General features: G+C 40.2%; 1 protein-coding gene across 1 annotated transcript; it reads right to left on the bottom strand.

The window, feature by feature from the left end:
* Positions 1-71: 71 nt before the first annotated feature.
* On the bottom strand, positions 72-24,401 carry phactr1 (phosphatase and actin regulator 1). The gene is made up of 13 exons (XM_073476103.1): positions 24,072-24,401; positions 17,037-17,201; positions 12,805-12,885; positions 11,441-11,563; positions 11,145-11,348; positions 10,797-11,058; positions 8,052-8,254; positions 7,158-7,314; positions 5,302-5,357; positions 5,151-5,212; positions 4,008-4,148; positions 3,837-3,913; positions 72-1,474 (listed from the first exon to the last, which is right to left on the bottom strand). The coding sequence occupies exons 1-13, from the start codon at positions 24,346-24,348 to the stop codon at positions 1,459-1,461; spliced, it is 1,824 nt and encodes a 607-aa protein (XP_073332204.1). The 5' UTR covers positions 24,349-24,401; the 3' UTR covers positions 72-1,458.
* Between the last annotated feature and the right edge of the window lie 60 nt (positions 24,402-24,461).

Genomic DNA, 24,461 nt, shown 5'->3' on the forward strand with positions numbered 1-24,461 from the left:
TCGAACACTGAAAACAGCTTCTAAACAGAGTGGTCGTTCGTAAGTGTGAAGGCACAAAAAGGCAAAGAAGCTTTAACTTATTTTTTAATAAGTTTCTTTCTTTAAGAAACTGCATACATCATAGAAGACTCACAATAAATTAATAGTCACATGCAGCTTTTCTGCTTTACAAAAAACATTTGAAAACTTTCTTTGATCTGTACAAGTCTTATAATTCTGAGAATATTTTCTCCCAAAACACTTTTAAACATACAAGAGACAGTAATGTTACTGATGCTTGTATGTAGGCATACACACACACTCACTCAGACACAGTCCTAACACACACAACAGACCAACCAGTTCTCCCAATAATACGGTCAAAACTGAAATTCATAAACTGTAAACAATAAAGAAGAAAATATAAGGTGGCAGGGTTTCTGACTTTGTACCGTTGAAGTTTTATCTCAGACAATAAAATATGAAATATTAAAAACCAAAGTCTACTTTGTTGTAATTGAGCAGAGAGTTCGGCAACATTAGACTGTGTCTACAGATAAGACTGTATCAAATGAAATGAGTAAATTTGGCAACTTTGAAATCCCTGTAAACAATCCTGTAGGCACAGTGACACAGCGCGTTACTGAACTCTCGACAGCAGTCACTCTAGGATGCATTCAAGATTGCGACTTCCACAGCAAGTCAAGTTGCTTTGGTTTAAAATGGGGATCTGAAGTCTGAAAGGTGTTGAATGCGGCCCATGAACAGATGAGGAAAAAAATCTGAAATTATTGCTCAGTTGATTGATGTGTACCTGTTAAGAGATCTTCATTGTTTACTGTTACTGGCTTGCAGAGAGAATTTGGGGATTTTGATTAGGACTTTGCAACATTTTGGCTTACGATTCAGCTGCCTACAACAACGTAAGCTGTTGTAAATATTTTAATTCCTCTGGAAAAATTAGATAAACGGTCACTGAGATGTCATCTGTAGAATAAAACGGTGCCAACACAAGCGCCCTCAAGGAAAGATAAAGTCCAGTTGAGAAAGGAGAGAGAACATGGTGAAAGGCAAGAAACCAATCCCTGCATAAAAAAAGAAAAGTCCCATCCTCACCTCCGACCATTCTCATCTTCCAAATTGGCACAGATTCTGTGTTTGACGTCCAAAAGCAAAAGTGCTGCAAAGTAAACAAATCACCACCTCTTCATCATAAAAAATGACAAATAAAAGCTTTTGAATATCAAGAAGTCCTTAAAATCTCCACTGAGTGGAGATGCCAGTTTGATCCATCTAGAAGTGTTTGCTCCTGTTTCCTGTGACGGCCACAGCTCACAGGTTGTTTGTGTCCAGTCTGTCGGTTTGAAGTCGACGCTGGAAGAGGAGCAGTTAGCAGTACGAGGGCAGCAGGTAGCAGTCTGAACACTTGAGGCTCGGTGTGGGAGTATAAAAGCATGTCCGAGGTCTGACTCACTCATTTTATGGCCGATGAAACCTGCAGAGAGAAACCATGACAACAAAGTGAGTTAGGCTGAGCAATTTCAGGTCAGGTTTCACGTCCAGAATGAAACATGAACAAACAACTGATGGATAACCATTAAATTGATTACAGATATACACAAACCCAGAGGATGAATCCCTGGACTTTTCAAGCATCACCAACAGGTCAAATTATTCACTTCAGTTCAAGACTGATTACCTTTCAAACTAACAGAGAGGTGAAGTCTCTCCACCTCCAGCACATTGAATTACACACATGATTTTTGTCAATTTAAAAGATCATTTTGCAACTCTAATAAAGTCGCAGTCGTTAAAGTATAAGACTGTAAAAAGAATGTAATTGCAGAATGTAAGTGATGTCTCTTAACACTCACTGAAACCTTCAGTAGAGCCGGTCCGACATGCTAGCTCTTACAGAACCGACTAACTCTCCTTTCAGACAGCTGCAGCTCTCAACTTGGCTAAACTTGGTGATAACTTCTTCCAAAGCGATGGTCATGTTGGTGACTTATGCTGCATTCTGGGACAAGTCTTAACTCAAAAATGTACCTGTAAACCCGGTGCTGTTACGTTTATATGAAAGAAGGCTGCACTGCTGAGGGCTCTCTTGTGTGTACACTCGCCAAAGAAGTTTGTTGCGGTGAGCCATGTTTTTGTTCACCAGGGCGGAGTGTATCTTGAACGCTGGAAAGTTGGAAATTTCCACTGGGAAATTTCCCCTTCCTACTGGAGGGTACAGAAGCCGTGAAGGCAGGTGAAGAATCTTTATTTATTTATTTATTTATTTTGGTGGTCCATTTTCAAAGTGTGAACTAAACTGTTTTCTCTCCTGTGTTCATGTCATGAGAACTGATGGGGAAAAAAATAATTTTGCGAGAAATCTTAAGTTCTTTTTTGTGTGAAACGGAGCAAAAAAAAAATCAGACGAATTGTTGCATTAGTATTTTGTTTTTTGCTTCAGGAGAAATTCTGTTTTTCCACGTGTGAAACTGCGTGAAAAAATATTTCAGCAGTGAATTCTGTTTTGTTTTTCAGTGTGTGAAAAATGAGCCATATATAAAAAAAATGTTTCTCCTTTTTTTATTCTTTATTCTTTATTTCTTTCGGTTTCACACATGAAAAGAAACATTTTTTCTCCTGAAACTTTGTTTTTTTCCACTCAGTTTCACAAATGAAATGACACATTTTGTTTGTCAGACTAATTGTAATTTTCTGGTGAAATTAGTTTTTCTGGTGATTCATTTTCTAAGTCTGATCTAAATTGTTTTCTCTCCATGTTTATGACGTGAGAACTTTTGGTCTGTGAAAAAGAAAATTTGAGTAGAAATTATTTTTTTTCTTGTGAAACTGAGTGAAACAAATCAGCAGGAAAAATAACGTGAAACCCAGTAAAATCTTTTTTAATTTATGTGTGAAACCAAGTGATTTTTTTCGTGTTTGAAATATGAGCCTTACAAAAAAGGATTTTTTTTTCTCCTGAAATCTTTGTTTCTTTCCGTTTCACAAATGAAAAAGAGAATCTGAAATTATTTGTTCATGTGTTTAAACAAATGGAATTTTTTTTACTTATTATATTTTCACTGTTTCACACATGAAATAAAAATTCTCCTGAAATTTTTTTCACGTCTTTTCACAGAAGGAAAAAGATTATGGAACTTATTATCCTGGCATAAACACAGGAGAGAAAACTATTTAGATCAGATTTAGAAAATGGATCATCAGGAAAAATAACACTTGCCCCGTAGAGGCAACAGACTATTGTGCGAGATCAGAAATCTAGTTCACTGAGCGGTTTTACACAAAACTTAATGGTTCTATCTTTACGACAAACTGCAACTTTGACTTGCAAAATTATCTTTTAAATTATCATCTTTTATGTAATTCATGGCACAATTCAAACGAAACACAGTAATTACACATTAACACTGCTACTGTGTTGATGCCTCTGAAGCTGTGTGCAGCTTCTGCAGGGAGATTCTGTAGCAGCCAGAAATCCCCTGACTCTGAACTGAACAGTTTTCACACTCGGCTGCTCATAATTATGTTCTGAATAATGTGACAGAGCACAGTGTAGGTACTGCTGAGGCAGACAATGTGCAGCTTACGCTGATAAAGGCTGAGTCAAGTCTAACAATGTAATCTGGGATTCCTTAAAATGGCCGTCGTACAGAGGATAAAAACCTTTTCATTTAACGGCATGACCTTTCCTCTGGCACCACCCTCTGGACAAACTTTAATATTTGGTCCTTCTGCTGATAAAAACTGTTTGACAGACTTAAACTTCAGACAAAACTTTGCTTTTCCTGGATTATTGTCTGATATGTGATGAACTTTACAGCCTCATAACTTTGTCCTACCTGGTAAAATGACGACTCGACTCGTGCACCTCCATCTCTGTGCTTTTAAACTCATTCAGCTCCTTCCTGATGGCAGCCTGAACAACACACAAACAAACACTTATAGTACAGACCAATCGAACCCAGAGTTGGCTAAGAATTGTTTAGAGCGGTTGTGTGTGTTTAGCCAACCTTGTCAGCAGCCGTTAGCCGAGTCCATGGCTTGTCTGCTCTCCTGTCGTAGTCCTGAGCCTCGGCGACCTCCACGTAGTCACTGAAGCGGATGAGGATCTTTGCCTCCCTCAGCTCCTCCACTGTTGGCCTCTGGCTGAGCTAAAGGACGCAGGAAAGAAGTTGTGCGAGTCCAATAGTTATCAAGTCAAACTCAGCATTCTGCAACACGCACGCTTGGGAACACGTGTCTGCAGAAAGAATGGCCCATGTTTGAGAGTCATGTTTGAGACGGATGGATTCTCTTGATCAGTGTAAAAAAATATGATTTTTTTTCAGGTGCAATGTAGGTTTAATTATGTTTTAAAATCAATTAAATATTAAAAATAAAGAATAATCCTGTCGTATTTTTTCTTTGTATTTAGATATAATAAATAAAACACTTGACAGAAAAAAGGGATCCGATAACTTCAAAGCCTTTCACCATCAGTACAACTGGTGAAAAAATAAGTGTCCATCTGTGAAAACACCAGAAAAATACAAAAAATCAGGCAGAAGTTTTTTTCATGTGTAAAATCAAGTGGGCAAACATTTATCCAGGAGAATTGTTTTTCTTTATTCATGTAACAGCGAATGGTTTTTTCCCTCAGGAGAAAAAAACATTTCAGGCGGAATTTCTTTTTCTTTTTTCAAATATTTTTAGTCTGAATTTTTTTAATTAATAGAGAATGTTTAGGGGAGAACAGGGTTGGTTATCATATTTATTAGATGTTGCTCTCTAGAGGGGCATGTTGAAATATGTTGGTATTGAAATTTCTTTTAGTATTGAGGGTATTGAGGTTTTGAGGGTGAGAAACAAATGGATGAAGTGACTGTTTCTCTGTGGTAGAATAGTGGATTCATCCATCAATACTTGAAATAACATGATTACTGTGGGACAACAGTCCTGAGGCTGTCACAAAGATGGAGATGATCGCTCACACACACACACACACACAGAATGAGAGGATGATGTAACAGATAATACTATCATCCTTTCAAAATGCTGTAATCTGAAGGGTGGCAGTTGGGTCACCATGATTATATTTCCAGCCGGGTCATGAACTAAACATCTGAACACATCTGAACATGTCCACTCTGTGTCCTTCTCCACCTCCGTCTCACCTTTCTGGACAAATGTCTCTTGATCTCCCTCTTCTCCTCCTGCTCCTCCAGATCGTTTCGAGCTGGCGGGAAGGAGAAACAAAGAGAGCACCATCACACACACTGATGATCAATATGTTTGTTTCCTCTCACTGTATGCACAGTTACTCACGTTTGAGAATATTCCTCTGTTCCAGCTCCTCTGCTGTCGGCCGCTGACTCAACCGCCTGAAAAAAATAGTGACATGTCTATTTCAGGAAATCTATTTTTAGAGCGTTTTTCATGTGTTTCATCATCATCGTACCGGGTTCATGCGAAATTTAAAAAAAAGGCAGGCAGATATGTTGCTGTTCTGGAGAGATGAGCTGACTGCGTGTGATATTTTTTATGAGGTTGTATTTCTTTGAATTTACAGACACGGAGGCTGAGGTGGGGCTGTGATTCATATAGTTGGTAGGATGACTGATAGTGAGCGAGAACGGTAGCAGTAAAAAGATGCCAAGAGCACGAGACTGTTACTACTGAGAGGGTCAAGAGAGAAGCCAGAGGAGGGGAACACGGTGGGTGTTTTGCTTCACAGCTAATGAACACTGATTTACAGTACATGTGTTTCAAGGTAGATAGCACCAATGTGACTAAATCATCACAAATCAATTGTAAGCAATTCATTAGAGGAGTTATAAAAATCTAAATCACTCCACATATCCATGGTGAGATATACAAAAAATAACCAATGTGATAGAGAAAGGAAAGAGTCCATTATTTTCTACACCAGACCGTCTTTGAGTGGATTGTTGCCCTTACAGCATGACCACTGGCCAAAAGAGAAATGTCTGGTGTTCAAGTCGTCATCCATTTTTTCCAAGATTCATGTACAGTATGGGACAGGAAGATAAAACGAGATTAAAGAAGAACAGACACATTAGGAGATTCTGCTTCAGCCAAACATGTTACAGCCCCTTTAAGCAGACCTGATTTATTATGGAAATAATTTCATTTCAATTTGCAAGATTTATATTTTTTGAGTGCAGCTCATGGTGGGCATCATAAAGTCAAATCAGATAAAATCAGTTCAGTCCTCTGGTTCCACCTTCTCAGATGTAAGGATTTCGTCCTTTCCTCTGCTTTTGAATATCAGATATGTTTGATGTTGGTCAAACAAGCTTATCTCAATTAACCAGCTGCTAATAATTAACATGAATTTGAAACAAGCATGATTGTTTTTGAAATTCTATTTAAAATTTGAGATACCAGTTCTAAAGTGATAAACTCAGGAGAGAAAACACTTAGATCAGACTCACTTTTCTCATTTGCCCATCGGGGCTTCAGTATGAATTACATGATAAAATTTTGGCAATTTAAATGACATATCGATGGCCAAAGCGCAAAACCTCCTATCTACAAATATATATGCATATGAAAATACCTGCACTTTGTGAGGCACTAATACCTAGTCGGTATTGTTAACACATAATATAGTAATATGGTCCAAAAACAGTGTACAGTGTAGGATTGGGTATCCTTAACAAATTGCATTCTGCAAGAAAACAGCAAGTTTTTTTTAGTCCCCCCCCCCCCCCCCTCCAAAAGAAAGAAAGTGCATTTTTCAGATAGGAGGTTTTGCGCTTTTGAAAAAAAACATTTTGGGAGAGTGTTTTTTGCATCCTGAAATTTTTTCCCACACACATGATAAAAAACTTACTTCTGATCGGGATGTCTTAAATAGTTTCCTGATACTGTTCTTTTAAAATAAGAAGATCATATTATGAGATTATTTTGTGAATCATCTTTGTACCTGCCATGCTCACAGCACCTTTCCCTCAAACCTGCCTTTCAGCCCTCACACTTCACACTGTACTCTTCACACTTCCCATTTCCCTCATGTCTGCTCGTCTTGTAGCTGCTCCTCAGCTTTAATCTCAGCTCTGCCTCCTCTCTGCTCGATGACTCATCATCCATCATCTGCTCCCTTTAGCAGCCAGGTCACATCCATCACAGCTTACACAGGGTCACACACACGGGCTCACCTAGTCAGTTTGGTGGCTGTTTGTTGTCGAGACTCCAGTCTCTCCTGGTCCGACTGCAGCGGCAGGATGTTTTTCTCCTCCAGCTCTCTCTTGGATGGACGGTTACTCAGCTTGATGGCCAGAGAGTCCTTTCTTAAAACCTTCATGGCCAGTGTGCCTTCAGTGATGACACAAGAAACAAGATAGGTGTTGTGGGTTAGTACAAGCTGTTTGCTTTCACGTGTAGATCAGTGGTGAACTCTCGCTCCTGTCTTCACAGATTTTCTTGTAGCACCCATCATAATTCTCATTTATCACTGTTGTTATTTTTTACATTTTTTATTTAATGGTTTCCCTCAATGCTGCCAGACAGAGACTGGCAGATCCAGATATATGTCATCTTTGTCCTGTGATCAGATAACGATGATGTCTTTTGTAAGTGCTTGTTTTCCCTGAAGCTCAATATATGTAATAAAAGTGTAACATGACGCAAATATGATTAGTGAAGACACTGTTCACTTCAGGAGCACCTCACACTGAGAGAAACCCTGAGTGTTATACAAACGTTGGTAGAATTTAATCGTCTTCGACTTTGATTTTATTCAACAGCATCCTTTTCCTCTTTTTATGTATTATATATTGTATGTTTATTACTCGTGCAAAATGAAATAACTACAAAAACTATACACATGCTTCAGTGTTAAATAATAGAGAGAGCTTCCAGCCATGTGTGATGTTTGTGCTCGGGCAACCATATGGAAACATGTTAACATATGTGCTCATACATGCATATGCACATATTAAATATCATAATTAATAACAACAGGCATGGTTAGATTATGCTGGAAACATATTTCTGGTCACAGTGCATACACATGCAGGTGGATGCTTTATGCCCTGAAGAAAAACACCCACTTGTAAACAATGTGTCATCATCATCTTCCTCTTCGTCGTCCTCTTCCTCTTCGTCATCCTCTTCTTCGTCATCCTCTTCCTCCTCCTCCTCTTCCTCGTCCTTGTACATACCATGCAGGTCCTCGTAGTCCGCCTCGTTAGGGAGGTTCTCTTTGTCGTCGTTGCACTCGATCATCACCGTGGGAACGGTGTGCATCATGGAGCTGCAGGTCGGTGGGAAAGGCCAAAGGTCAGAGGTGTGGGCTCAATGTTGCATGAAGTTGCGAAATAACAGGAGAGCAGCTGTATGTGTGTGCGATGTACATGATTTATGTTTAGTGATCTATCATCGGCCTCAAACTCTCAGAACAAACGGATGGAGAGAAAACCTGCGGTCATTCAGTCGGAGAAGAGACAGATGCTAAAAAAAACCTGTCAGAATCAAAACTGTGAAATAAAAGATTGATTTGTAAAAAATAAACTTGAATACACCCACACAGCACATCATTAAGCTTTTCCATGACCAACAGTACCGGCCTGGAGCAGTGGCAGGTTTGTAGCAAATTAACCTGCAGACAGGCAACCAATCATACTGATAGATGAGGAGGAGCGAGCTGCTGGAGGAGAGGTGGTGTAACCAGTGTGCTTCCAATAGACACAGAGTGTGTGTTTGATCATTTGTGATAATTTATCAGTGACAGTGTTTTTCTCCCTGTAGTCATGTCATCAGAAACTCTAATGTAACCTGAGTGTACTGAGGTTATCAGAAGTATCAATCGTTTGTTTGATACCACCTTTGAAATGTGACATTTCCTCATACCTAACTGACTGAACAGGTCGTCCTGCGCTTGTTTGTTTGACTCAACCCAGTGATCCATCCCCACCCTCCTCCTGGTGTGTGGCCTTTATCGCTCTTCATTCGTACTACGTTAGTAACTTAAAATAACTCACTGTTGACTTTTGGTTTCAAGCACGGGACATGAACAGCTGTCTCTGGGAAGAACGTCCTGACCTCCTCCTCTTTATACTGCTCCACCTGACTTCCTCTTTTGCTGCTGTAATAATTACTCTGGCCACCAGAGGTTGCCGCTTAATAAGAAACGCAAATATGGGTGATAATATACTTCTTTCACAGCCAATCTGATTGGTCTTTTCCTGATGAGAACAGGCTGTTAAAACGATATGCTATCTGCATTTGATAGTAATAAAAGTACTGAAGCAAAAAAAATTTCAGATTTTCAACTCACAGATATTTAAATTTAGGCTTTACACGATCAGGATTTTTGGGGCCGATCACCGATCACCGATCAGTGAGTTTGAATAAACCGATCACCAATCCGATTACGTGAGGGAGCAATATGTGTATTTAAATAACTTGTTAATTTACTGTATATACTTATGTACTGTTTACTGAGTATCAACAAAAGTATTCTCAAGCATTTTTGCCAATGTTTAACAATCTTTGCCATGCCCCAAACTGACAGAGATGCAAGGGTAAAACATCAATGACCTCTAGAGGGCATTCAAGGACTGGCCAGACATAAGTTCAAAGTTCAGTCAGGTCAAACCAAAATAACTTGAGACATGAATGGCATAATTGGCAGGTCGACCAGCACGATAAACTCCATAAATTTGCTTGTGCCACCCCTTGCCTTCTCACTGTCACGGCTATACGGACGGGTACTGTCTAAAGTAGTTTGCTTTAGCATCCGTTTCGGCATTTTGGAGATGCTCCCCCACCAGGTACTCTAGTGTTGCACGGATTGCGGGTGGCTTGGGTTGTGTGTCTGTCTCGTTCGCTTTGGGGGGGGGGGGTCCCGCACCGCCGGCATGTTTGTTTGAATCCGACAGCTAATGATTCAAGATTCAAAAAACTCTATTGTCCGTCACATCGTGACAGGGCTCAAAACTAGCTGTCGGGTTCGGGCAGGCGTGTCTGTGGTGTGGAGCTTCTTCTGAGAGGGTGGGATGGGTGGGACACAGGCCGTCTGCAATCTATGCAACGGGAGCATCTGAAGGGAGTTTTAGCACGACAATGACATCACTGATCGGATCGGCGAATTAAGATTTTACAGCCGATCTCACAAATTGCATAAAATGCAAAATATCGGCCGATCCGATATAGCCGATAAGATCGGCGGAAAGCCTATTTAAATGATTACAGATGTGTTGGTATGTGTTTAGTGACTTTTTCTGTAGCAGCACTGTGTGCAGGTTCTTAATTTCAAACAGGAAGAAAAAACAAAAAAAAACCAACACTCCATTTACTTGGAATTATTTTCGTTTTGCCATGGTTTTGAGTATCTTTTGTTGTTTTTCTTAATTTTTTTTTGGCTTTTAGCCTTTATTTGGATAGGACAGCTTCAAATTTGAGAGAAAAAGGACAACGGGTTGGACTCAAACCCAGGGCCACTGCTGAGGACTCTGTCTTTTGGGGCGCACTTTCTACAAGGTGAGCTACTAGGGCACAACAGAGTACTGTTTTTTCTTTTAATACTAGTATTGTATCGAAATGTAAAATTCCAATATTGTGACTTTACTGTATACAGTTATAGATTTCCTTTTATATGTTGAGAGAATGAACTAAAGTAAGTTTCACGAGCTACATGAAGCATTTAAAACCCATCTGATTGGCTGATAAATCCAATGTGACAAAACTGATCACAGCTATTTTTTCAAAGCTCATTAAAAGTTGATGTTCTGGAGGAAAAATGTGGTTTCCATAATATAAACGTTGTGTATGATGATTTCTGTTGTGATCCTCACCTCTCAAACCTCTGCATGGTGAGGGCCAGAGTCTTGTTGAGCTCCTCTATGATTCGGCTGGGGGGGTGGAGGGCGACAGGTAGAGTCCCGTACTGCAGAGAGTGCCCGCCCAGTGGAGCATGGCCGGGAGGGCCGGGGCACTTCTGGAAGGCGAGCGAAGGAGGCTCCATGCTCCCTGTAGGTACGGAGATCAAGAGCTTCTTTGGAGGTAGAGGAGGAGATAATTTGACCGACATGCACGGCAACTTCACCGGGGCGCCGTCTGCACAGAGAAAGAGGATGTGAGAGGATTAGATGTGCACACACAGTCACATGTGCAATTATGAGCGTGCATGATGACAATCTCACCTGTAATGTGGTTAGGTAGCCTGTTGAAGGGTTTGGGTGGCAGCGCAGGAGGTTGTTTGTGTAGCATAGGAGGTCTGGAGAGCGTCGATTCCGTGCTTTCAGCCGGATACACACTGGACTTCTTCGTGGGCGGAGCCTGGATGGATTTTTGGGTGTGGTCCTGTTGACATGCACCCTCACTTTGCATCTGAAAGTCCAGAGAGCCTGAGGAGAAGAAACAATGAGATGAAGCATTCAGATGCTACAACACGAGTTGAGAAATGAAGCATCAACGGCGCCGAGGCTCTGCTGCCTACCTACAGCTGCAGCTGCTCCCTCCATCAGCTCAGTACCTTCACACTCTGACAGGCTCGAGCCGAGCACCGGAGAGCGCCCGTTCTCCATCTTCACCTCCTCTCGCACAGCCGGGGAAGAGCCGTCTTTACAGACCCAGCAGGGGGATGAACAGGAGGAAGAGCGGCAAAAATAGATAAATGAAAAACAGACGAGGCAGTGTTGCTTCTATTTTTTGTTAGAAAATAAAAATATGGAACAGGCAGCAACAAACTACAAGTCAGGGCTGAAACAAATCAAGAAAATCAACCAACAGTTTTAATTAAAAATGTATAATCCGTTTTATATCACTACGAGTATCTTGAGATTTGGACTTTTGGTTGGAGAAAACAAGACGGCTGTACCTTGGGCTCTGGGAAAATTGCAAATTATGGAAGCCCTAAGGGGCAAGAACCTTTTTCTTTTCTGGTGATGCGTCGTCTAAGTCTGATCCAAATCGTTTTCTCTCCTGTGTTTACGGCTCGAGAGAAAAGCTTTGCCTTGATAACCTTTCCAAGTTCTTTTTTTCTCCATCCATAAAAATAGGTGAAAAAAAATAAGCATGGAGGTAACGACTGAGTTTTCATTTTTGGGTGAACTTTAATCTCCTTTAATCAAAATAATAACTGACAGAATATTCAGTAATGAACATAACTATTACAAATATTTTATATATAAAAAATATATTCAAAATATTAGTTGCAGGCAAAGCTCCAGCAACATAACAATGTTTTCAAACCATAAACATTTTTTTCAACTGATCAATAATTCATTTTCTCTATGACTTGTAAAAAAACAAAAGAAAAAAGAAAAAAGAATTACCACGTTGCTGTGTAGGAATTGTTCATTTTTTGTGATAACTTGGAAATTGTTAAATTTTTTTAACATTAATAAGAATGTTTACAATATGTATAAATATATATAATATAAAGTATACAATATAAGATATGGCAAATTTATGCAAAATCATTTGTAAAATAATCATTGTGTTCCACTGTTAAATCAGACAAAACTATTCATATGCTTAAAAAATGTAATGGAACCATTAATTTATACATAACAGAATTTCCAAAAAACGATCACCTGACATGGTCGTATCATCATGATTCCACTGTCATGAAATGTATACAATGTATATAAATAAACATATAAATACTGAGATATTTTCCAACCATATTAACAGAGTGACGCCACCAGATATTAATACAAAAATAATGTGAGGCAGAGAAAAGCTACAAAAACTTTGGATATTTTTGATAAAAAGGTAAAAATCAGGTCAACAAAGAAATCCTTTATCAACTGGTTGTTTCAGCACTTCAGCGTTTTACCAGTCACTTTATTTTCTTACCTTTCTCATAAACCTCCTTCAGGACTCCCTTCTTTATAAGCTCCTCTCTGCTTTGGCGAGTGGACATTTTCCTCTCCAACACTGAGGAGGCAGAAAAGACATGGCGTCAAATAAACAACAACAACAACAACCAGACACTCACAACGTTCATTAGTGTTGAGGAATCTGCAGCAGATGTTTGTTTGGACTCCATCACTGAGCCCGTTTACATGACCACAATAACCTGATAACTGGGAATAATCAGGTTATGATAATAATCCGATTTGACATGTCTGCATGCACTTTAGTAATGCAATAATGGAAAAAAACAGGTCCACACGATTCAGTCAATTAGTTGGATTTCTTTCCAAGTATGTGAGGTAAAACTGGTTTTTGTTCACTTGCTGGATGCGTGTTAGGAGCAGGGACCGGTGGAAGAGATGGTGCTCAAGGAATTCTCAGATCATGATGAAGAGAGAATTTCAGAATGTCGTGAAGAGCATTTGTCAAACTGTGTGACCTGATGAAGGATGTCATGAGCCCAGCCCCCGGGATGACAGTGTGTGACGCTATACCTCTAAAAATGCAAGCAGTAATAGCGCTGTACGAGCTCGGTAGCTACGGAGAGTGTAGGCTGATCACATCTGCATCCGCTCACGTTTTAAAACATCCTGTTTCTCTGACGTTTTTACACATGCGCAGATGTAAAAGGACGAAAGGAAAACAGACTAATGGTATACATGCCAATAAAAAAGGAATATTGGGCAAAAAACTAGGTGTGTTTATCGGATTTCTCATAATCTGATAACAGCTTCTATCCGATAAAGCATATCGCATTACGCTGTTTACATGACCACTTGAATAATCTGGTACCTCCATAAATCAAATCAATGATGGGTTTATTAGTGCGCATGTAAACGCACTCAATGTTGCTGCCCAGCAAGAACCTTGTGACTGAACCTCTGATGTCATCACAGCTTCACTACCAGCTAACTCCTCCTCGTGTCCAGACAACAAATAGTGAAACATCAACAAATATGAGCTGGATTGATCTACTTTACTTTAAGAACAACTCTCCTCTTCACTTGTTGTATTTTACACACTGCAGATGTAGACACACGTACATGAGTCGGCACATTTGTTTTTCCTCTCCTGACACTATATAGCATGATGAACTATTAGATATGACATGTTTCTGCACATCCTCCTGTGTATTGTTGGTAAACTGAAGACTAAAATGATTGTCTTCTTATTTTTCACATTCCCTTTAGTTTCATCACCAGCTCCCTCTTAACGTCTGCACACTTTTATAACTCCATCCATTTTCCTTTTTAAGACTTTATGTTGTTCATATTTCCCCTCCTCTCTGTCATGACATGTTCAACTATAAACTGTAAGGTGATGTCAAGTGTTCAAGGCCTGATGTATTATAGCTGTTTATTGCATACTGCACTATGCTTCCCACATGAATCTGACAGGAATCGTTTGACTTTCATTTCACCTCATCTCCTGAGACAGACACTCATTACCATCGCTGTGCCTCCAGTACTATTCATTAAACGAGTTGGATGCAGGAAATTTGAATATTATCCACAACAAAACACAGGATGATAACAATCAGCCAATTAGCAGAAGGCCTGAGGTTAAAGCAAAAGGTGATAGCACAATATGAAGCTCTGTAGAAACAAACAGAGGGTTCAGTTAGGAACACTTTATAACTCCCTGTGACTGTGACTCTAACAGCAGGGAGGAAATGGCCAATCATATGAAGAGCCATAACTGCTACCACACTAACCTGAGGTGGAGCTGGGGAGGATATGCTGATTGGTTCTGACTAAAGCATGCTCTGCTTTATCGTCTAATCCACTCTAAATAGGACCATCATTTACAAAAGAAATGAACAGTGTTGAGTAAAGATAGAAGTTTCAAGCAGCAGCAGCCAATATCACCATGACTTTGACTTCAAATATGTTCAACACAAGAACCTCTATGTCGAGTGCCATTTCATAGTGATCTGGCCAAACTCTGAACGTACAGTATTTTTCAAAAAAACAGGTTTTCTTTCTCTTTGCTGAACCATGAATGCACACATAATGTAACACACTTGGACTAAATGATGGCAAGAGTCCAGCAGCAACACATGGTGCTCACGACACGTAGATGTACCTGCGTTTGTGTTGTTGAATGTATACTGAGTTTAATTTGCATACAGGGAGAGGAAGCAAGTCCCAGTCACCTGCTGTGACAGCTGGGAGAACAGCTTGTCTGTAGGAAGCCTCTCCTCACCCCTCTGCGGAGTGTTTGTGTCTCTCAGTGAGAACAGGATGTAGAATCATTCAGCCAGCTGAGAAACAACAACAGCTTCCATTTCTCCATCCAAATCAAACGCTTGCCTCCATTTCACAGCTTTACTACAGAGTGCAGATTGTAGCTGAGAGCCAGACATATGTACCAACATCCACATTTCCTCAGCTAGTGGGGCTCACATCGCACAGACCACACTGTGGCACGCTGACAATCACCGTTTAAAGCTCATTTGTTTCTGCAGTGAACATTCATCAACTCTTCCACAGCTGCTGTGTTTGCATCTCTGATGAACGCTGTAATTATCAACTTTTAGCCATTATGTCTGAACCGAGTGTGATAAATGTAAATTAGCCTTTCAATTTACTTCATTTTCCTCTACGTTATTCTTTTCTTTTGCTTTTTTTGGTTGCATTCTGTCTGTGTAATTCTTTTCTGTAAATATGACTCTTGTATTTTTACATTTAAATAACTTGTTTATTTCATTGTTAAGTTTATTAGCCACTCAAAATGTATTTAATGTAATATGTTCTCTTATTTATCAGATTTTATTTTTAACTTCTCTGTGGATTTTATTACACTTCTAGCTCAAGATTACTGAACGCTACGGAAGCCCTGAGGGACAAGTGAGGATATACTGGTCTAAACTGTTTTCTCTCCTGTTGTTCATGACTCAAGAACTGGTGGGAAAAAAACATTTTCCATGTGTAAAACATAGTGAAAAAGAAACATTTGCAGGAGATAAAAATATTTTCATGTGTGAAACTTATATTTCTTTCCCCCAGGAAAATTGTTTTTCTCAGTTGTGAAGCCAAGTTAAAAAACTTTTTGGCAGGAGAAAAAAATCGTAAGGTGTATTTTCTGTATTTTATTTTATTCTATTGATTTAATTTGTAATGCTCATTTTTCAAGCGTTTGTTTTTGTAATATCTATTTTAACCACAAGAGGCTGAAGTTCACCACTAGCACATGTTCTAAACAGGACTAAAAGCATTCATTTTTTCTTCCAGGGGATTTTTTGTTTAATTTTATCAAACCAAAACCTTTTTTTCCAGTCAGTTTCACACATGGTGGAAAAAAATGTTCTCAAAACAAAAAACAAAAAAACAAAACAAAACAAATCCCACTGTTTCACGGATTTTTAATCCTGAAAATAAAAAATTCTCTCCCGGAAGAAAATAAGAAAAAAGACAAAAGTTCTTTTTTTTTCACTCAGTTTCAGAGATGGGAAAAATGAAGGAACTCAGAAAGATTATCCGGCAAAACTGTCTTTTTCACCAGTTCTCAAGTCATGAACACAGGAGAGAAAACAGTTTAGACCAGACTTAGAAAATGGATGACCAGAAGGCCTTGTTACAGAAAGATCCTTCACTTGGCCCTCAGGGCTTCCGTAGATCGCAGACTATGACTGCTTAAATTTTTGCCTTTTTTAGTCTCATTGCTCTATATAGTTTCTATTTTATTCTATCATTTTATATCAGTCTAATTATTTCCTTGAAGTTTCTCTCTCTGTACTTATTCTCTCCTTTGGGCTGCTGTAACACCTGAAGTTTCCCTCTGGGGATCAATCCAGGATTATCTTATCTTATCTGTACTGTAACCATTTAACATGATAAAAAGAGAGCGTCCAGTAAGAACCAGGCTGAATCAGCTGATGTTCTGGTTGATGAAGCAGCAGCAGGAGCAGCTGACCTGAAGCCTCCTGGTGCCTCACCAGCCTTAAATAACTTTAATCATACACAGTCGATCTTTGCTGCAGCCTCTAGATCACCCCGCACTCTGCAGCACAGCGGTCTGAGGTGCCATTCATCAATGCTACTGTTGCTATGTGCAACGGGGGGATAGTTATGGTCTGTGGGACATGTGAGTGAAGCAGATTACTACAGGGAGCAGATGAGGGGAACCGGGTGATAATGGAAGTGTTGTGTTTACAGTGTTTTGGTTCTCACCAGCAGAGGTCTGCTTGAACTTTTCACTCTTCTTCTTCCTCCATTTCCAGGGTTTAAACAGACGTCCCAGCGTGGCAAACTTGCTCCGCCGCCGGATGGGAGGCGTGTGTGTGCCCGGAACCAGCGAATCAGAGCGCATCGCTGCCAACCTCTCCACTTCCTCAGCTGGAAAACAACAACAACAACAACGGCAAGGTCATCAACAAGCAGATAAACAACACTGACAGGAAGACGTTTTGAGTTGTTTGATGGTGGTTTGTTTTTTACCCAGATCATAACAGCAGAATTAAAATATATGAATATTTCAGTTTCATATTAATCACAGGGGACACAGCCGCAAAGATTATCAATTGATCAGGCGTTAAATCGACTACTATTTTGATAATCATTAAGTAATTTAAAATCATTCTAAAATATTTTTTTCTTTGCTAAAACCCACAACATTCTGTGTTTGCAGCTTTTCAAACTTGAGGATTTTATGTTCTTTTTCATTTTAACTGACTATGAACTAAACATCTTCGGGTTTTGAAGATGTGCAAATGTCAAGGGACACGTTCTCCCAGAGGGGCTGAGCATAATCGAGTCAGGAAAAGCTCATTTGGATCTCAGTTAATCACAGTTAAAGTCCCAGACAGATCCGAGACCCAGATGAAGAAAAACCTCAGGACGGAGCTGACAGGGAGGAATTCAACACGGATCGGAAAACAGAACATAAACAGACTGCTGAATATCCACAATGCATTTCTACTTTTTTAAACAAAAATAGTGCCATGTTTCAAGTCAACTCTCTCCCTCCTCCACTTTTTCCATTCACTGGCTCTGAACTGTAGTTCCTGTGGCCCTACAGGGAGTTGTGTGAAAGTAATCATGCTGGAGGCTGTTCTATAAAGCCAGCACCAGTTTTCCATTTGAAATAACACCTTTTCCCATTACACACAACATCCTGCTGTAGGAGGCAGACTGTGCAGAATGAGGCTGAGGCCTGGGCCACAGGCGGCAAATAAAACAAAGGAAACCAACATATGTAAACACACAAGCACCAGCAGGCACGGATACACATATATACACAGATATACACATATATACGCATATATACACAGATATACACAGGTATACACAGATATACACAGATACACACATATACACAGATATACACATATATACAGTTGCAATCAAAATTGTTCAACCCCCATTGCATTTTATGTTTATTGGCAAAATTAAAAAAAATTCAGGTGTTTGCAATAAACAAATTACACAAGAACAGTTTAAATAGTTAAATAAAACTAATATTACAAGGATTTTATCCAAATTCAACACTAAGTCCTACTTTCAATGACAACTACAGTCTCAAAAATATTCAACCCCCTGAATAGAATTCCTCATTAGAGACACATTTGCAAATCAGGTGTGGTCTCAAGTACACCTGATGCAACCAATCAAGGGCTTCATTAGTTGCATCAGGTGTGCTTGAGATAGAACACCTCAAATACCTGGACTGTTGAGATCATTGCATTGCACAAACAAGGAAAAGGATACAAAAAGATAGCAAAGGCACTGAATGTTCATAGAGATACAGTTGGAAGCATAGTTTGGAAGTTTAAAGTTAAAGGAACAGTGGCTACACTACCTGGACGTGGCAGAAAGAGGAAGCTATCAACGGCTGCCACCAGAGTCCTGAGGAGGCAGGTGGTCAAAAACCCTTGACTGACTGCAAAAGACCTGCAGCAAGACTTGGTGGCAGCACTACTGACCCAAAAGCACAAGAAAAGTCGGCTCCAATTTGCTCAAAACTATATAAATAAGCCAAAGAGGTTTTGGGATTCTGTTCTGTGGAGCGATGAAACAAAACTGGAACTTTTCGAGCCTATGGATCAGCGGTATGTCTGGAGGAGGAAGAATGAAGCATACGCTGAAAAGAACACCCTGCCTACAGTGAAGCATGGCGGTGGCTCAGTGATGCTCTGGGCTGCTTCGCTTCCTCTGGCACTGGAAACCTGCAGCGTGTGGAGGGCAAGATGGATTCAATCAAGTATCAGAAAATCCTGGGAGAAAATGTCATGCCGTCTGTGAGGAAGCTAAAGCTTGGGTATCATTGGACCTTCCAACAGGACAATGATCCCAAGCATACCTCAAAGTCCACCAAGGCTTGGTTTCAGAAGAAATCCTGGAAGATACTACAGTGGCCATCACAGTCGCCTGACTTGAACCCCATTGAAAATCTCTGGTGGGATTTGAAAAAGGCGGTTGCAGCACGCAAACTCAAGAATATTAGTGAACTGAAGGCCTTTGCCCATGAGGAATGGACTAAGATTCCTCAGGAACGCTGCCAGAAGCTGGTTTCTGGCTATGCATCACGTTTACAGCAGGTCATAACAGCAAAAGGGTGTTCGACTAAGTACTAAAGATGCTTGTCATGAAGGGGTTGAATAATTTTGAGACTGCAGTAGTCATTAAAAGTGGCATTTTGTGATGAATTTGGAGAAACCACTTGTAATATTAGTTGTGTTGAGCTATTTAAATTGTTCTTGTTTGATTTGTTTTTTGTAAACAGCTGCTAGTTTGTACATTTTGCCAATAAACCTAATTTGCAGTGGGGGTTGAATAATTTTGATTGCAACTGTACACAGATATACACATATATACACATACATACACAGATATACACGTACATACACAGATATACACAGATATACACAGATCAACTGCAGCAGAATATAAAACTTTACGTTATTCCTGTACAAGCAGATCAACATGGCTTCTAGTGTGTCAGAAAAGCCTCAGTTTAACCATTAAAAATGTATTATCACTTATCATCATATCGCAATATCTGTTAAACTCATCACATTTTTTTTTTTTTTTTACCATATCATGTAGCACTATTAGCCATCCATCCATCCATTAGCTACTCCTCTTTATCCTTTGCACGGGTGGCAGAAGCCAATCCCAGCTGACATTGGACGTAAAGTGCGTTAATCCATGGACAGGTTGCTGGTCAATCAAGGGGCTCACACATCGACACAGACAATTATTCACACTCACATTCACACCTCCTGGCATTTTTAGAGTTGTCAATTAATCTGCATGTCTTCTTTGGGCTGCGAGTAGAACATGCAGCCAGCAGGTTGGAACCCAGAATCAGTTATTCTCACCAGCAATCTATGAAATAAGTATTTTTTGAGACATCCTGTTAACTAAAAGAACTATAAGCAGACAAAGGGATGACTTCTGTGGTGGTACAGCTGGGTATTAAACCCCAGTACTTATTTTGGTACAGAATAAAATGTGTTCAAAGAATCAGCAACTGTCTGAAGTACTAGAAGCTGGAGAAGATTCTTTTGATGCCAGGTTTCTGATCCTGTTTGCTTCATCCTTTCATCAGAAAGTTCCTGACTTAAATCAAATTTTTTGCCAATTTTAGATTATTTTTATCCGGCAGAACGAAACCAACAACTGCCACAGACAAGATGACAAATAAAAGCTGAGCGGTGCATCAGTTGCACAAACAGATAAACGTGAAGCAGCTGCAGACAGGAGGAGATGTCAGCCTTGTTGTGGCCTTGTTACAAGAGGGATGTCAGTTCAAATCTGTACCAGCTCAGCAGCTACCATCGAGAGGCCCTTCAACAACAACATCCCTCCCTACACCCCAAACCCGCTCCACCACCACCCCTCCTCAGCTGCCCCTCTGGCAGCAGACAGCAGTCAGTCTGTGGTTGTTCTGTGTAGCAGCCTGGTGTGAACACTGAATCCTCCCCTGAGCAAATAAAGCTCTCTCAAAGAGAAAACGTCTACAGTATCATCATGATTTGTCCTACATTCATTTGGCTCTAAAACTCTTGGATTATGTTGCAGGAGTGGGTTCCAGCTGTGCTGCAGGGGGAGGAGATGCATCATTTTAGTTTCTGAGGAACGATGTCAGAGTTTCAAGGGGTCACATCTTCCTCTTGACTCATCTTAACCCACGTAAACAGATTATTGGTGTCCGGTCCTTGCTGATGTTTTCTGACCCCTCAGCAGTGAAGTGGGAGCAGCAGTGCGTCAGCGGGCTCAGACTCACACTGCAGCGCAACATTCTTTCAGTCAGACCCCCAGTCTGTTTTCTTACACTGACTCACTCAACAACAAGCTCAACAACAAGTCCAAGCAGCCGGATAATAGGTGATGCTGCTGCTGGGACCAAAACCGGTCACTCAGTTACCTGACTCATCCAGGTACTGGCTCCATTCATGTTTGTGGATCAGTTGTTTTTTTATGGATGTATTTTGGGGAATAAGCTGTTGTAAACAAATGCAAAGTAAACAGCTGACAAATGTAATTGTACTAAACTTGTATTGCGCCACTGTGGCTATTTTAGCCTCATGCACAATCTGCTTTTATGCGTGAGACCACATTTATTTTAAACTCTCAAATACAGTCACGTTAACCTGGAAAAAATCAGAAAGTTTGAGGATTCAAAAGATAAATTAAAGTGTCAGAATTGTTATTCTAAGCAAAGAGCGGCTTTCTTAGTGTCAAATCATGGCTAGACTGGAGGTTTCTAAGGGGACACTGCATGGAGCTCGAAAACACTTTCCAGAAACTGGATCAGCTGTATCCAAAGCACGATCAGGCAGGTCCAAAGTGACCACACCATCAGAAGATCAATACATCAAACTTAGTTCCCTGAGAGATAGAAAAGAAACTTCACCACAGATACAGATTTTTCTAAATAAAGAACACAAATCTCCGATCAGCAAAAGACCTGTCAAAAGAAGGCTGTCTCGTAGTGTCTCAGAGGATGAGTGGCAGGTTCTCAACACTTATCAACAGGCGAAAAAGAAGAAGCAGGCTAAGAAATACCAACATTTCACGAGGGCCTCACCAATACATGAGTTGGCCAGTGTAGGCCTACAGATATATATACAATATCCTTACTTTTAAAACACCTGCACTGTTTTATTTATCTTACGGTTGAACTACCTCTATTAGGTAGAGGCAGTTTTTCCTTTCATTATCTCGTGTGTATTATTGTTTTGGATGCCTACATTTCCCTCGCTATCTATCGATCTAATAATCGACACTGCAGATGATCTCTGCCTCAGAAACATGTCTTGATGCCTATGACTAGTCATCAATCTCCTGCCTGTCTGTATTGATCTGTGGTGGCAGTAACACTGAAAATAGTCTGACACATCTTCCAATTGAATTAACTTGTCAATTAATCAAATAGAGCTACGACTACTGCTTATCAGGCGACTAGCACGTTCTTTCGTCAATTAATTGATGAGCTAAAGACAGAAAATGAATAGACAGTTTTTGTAACTGTGTATCACATCATTCATCAGGCAGAAATGTGCTGGATCTGCAGGTTTCAGGTTCTCTTTTACCTTTTTTATATCATAATTATTTACAAGATGTGAAAACAAGCAATTTTAAGATTCTACCTGTGGCTCAGACTATGTTCACATTATTCTGATCGACATTGTAAAGACAAAATAATAAAACTCATTAATAAAGAAGAATCGCGAGGACAGGACATTCTGCTTTTTCTATTATTTTCCATGTGTTTTCCATGACTGGAAAACTGTTTTCCAATTTTTCCAGGACGCGCGGGAATCCTGTTAACACTACATTTGAATCAATCTTCTGCATTCTGTATTGATCTGCAGATGGATCAGTAATAAGAGATGAGTTGATTAATTGTACAAATCATATGTCAGGGCAGCCTGAGGTACTGTGAATGTGATAGCACTCGTGCTGTGATGAGTCCAAAAATGTATTTGTCAATTGGAGAAAAATAATCAGCAGCAATTCATATAGTATATTAATAGTTGAAGTCATTTTTCTGAGCAGAAAAACCCACATTCTCTGTTCCAGCTATTATATATATATATATCTTTATGTTTTGTTGTGATAATTGGACCAAACAAGACATTTGAAGACATCATGTTGGGTTGCCTAAGATAAAGGGCTAAAGATTTTCTGGATTGATTTTAAAAAAGAGCTTCACTGTTTACAATGAGCAATCGATTAGTTGTCAACCATTACATTAATCGCTTAATTAATTGATTAACTGGTTCAAGTCTTTTTGTTTTAAATAAAAAAGTCAAAATTCTCTGGTTCCAGCTCCTTACATATGAGTATGTTCTGGTTTCATTCCTCCTCTATGACAGTAAACTGAATATCTTTGGGTTTTTGTTTAAACAAGACAACTGAGGACGTCATTTTCACTATTTTGTGACATTTTATTGACCAAACCACTATTCAATCAATTACAATAATCAACAGATTAATCGATAATGAAAATAACCGTTAGTTGCTTCCCTGATTTAAAAATAGAGAGCGATAAAAGACAACTAAAACAATCATTATTTAAAGCCCTCATTAAGGTCTTGGTTGATGAAGTTATTTGAATCGTTCATATTTTAAGGGGCACTAAGCTGTAACTCATCTGATCTCTTGCTCAGAAATCTGGTCTTTTTTAGATGATCTTCTGCACGACTTGTGATATTTGATTTTGTTGCCTAGTCCAAACATCTACCAAGTGATTTAAAAAATACAAAGATATATAGTGTGTATGGTGATGTAGCCTAAGCATAGCAGACTATTATTTCAAGGTCACATCGTCCTGCCCTGGTGCTGATGCTGTTTTACAGGAGTGGAGGATGGAACCCAAACTAAACCACAAACACACACGAGCCAAATAAATCTGGACTCATGCTCCAGAGTAACTCCATCTCACCTAAACTACACCACACAGAAGCGAGCGCTGTGAGAAGCTACGTTCATACAACAGGTTTTTCAAAAACTACTATTTTTTTCTTTAAAGGTCACTCAAAAGTAAACCGAGTTAACAGAAGGAGCTGATCTGAGAGCTGCTCCCGGGCTGGAGAGCAGACTGGCCCCTCAGGCAGGGAGCGGTCACCCGCAGATAGATGACAATAATCCTTTAAAACTAGGAGTACAACACCTCCCCCTCCTCCCCCCCCCTCCTCCTCCTCCTCCTCCTCCTCCTCTTCCTCCCGCCCTGACCCTGTCTATGAACCGTGTCCTCACCGTCCAGCGGCTCGGCTCCCCGGCAGTTGCTGCAGATGTGTTTGATCTCTTTGCCGATCTGGCAGTGGATCATGAACGGCATGTTGTTGTTGTTCGCGGCGGGCTGCTGCTGCTGTCCGCTGGAGCTGCTGCGGGACTTCATCCTGGTCAGACAGAAAGCTCTCCTCCTCTTCCTCGGTTTCTGCTCCTCGGGCACGGGAGCCGCTACAGAGGGGCAGTCGGCGGTAGATCCGGATCCGGACCATGAACACATCACGTCGCCTCCAAAGCCCGCCATGTTTGAGCTGCTGGACTGGTCTGCAGGGCTGGACCCTCTCGCCCTCTGCTCTGGTGAAGAGGGGATCTCAACTGTTGTAGCTCTGTCCACTACTGACAAGCCCGCCATATTGA

This window comes from Pagrus major, chromosome 11 (genome assembly GCF_040436345.1).
Source record: "Pagrus major chromosome 11, Pma_NU_1.0".
Taxonomy (NCBI): domain Eukaryota; kingdom Metazoa; phylum Chordata; class Actinopteri; order Spariformes; family Sparidae; genus Pagrus; species Pagrus major.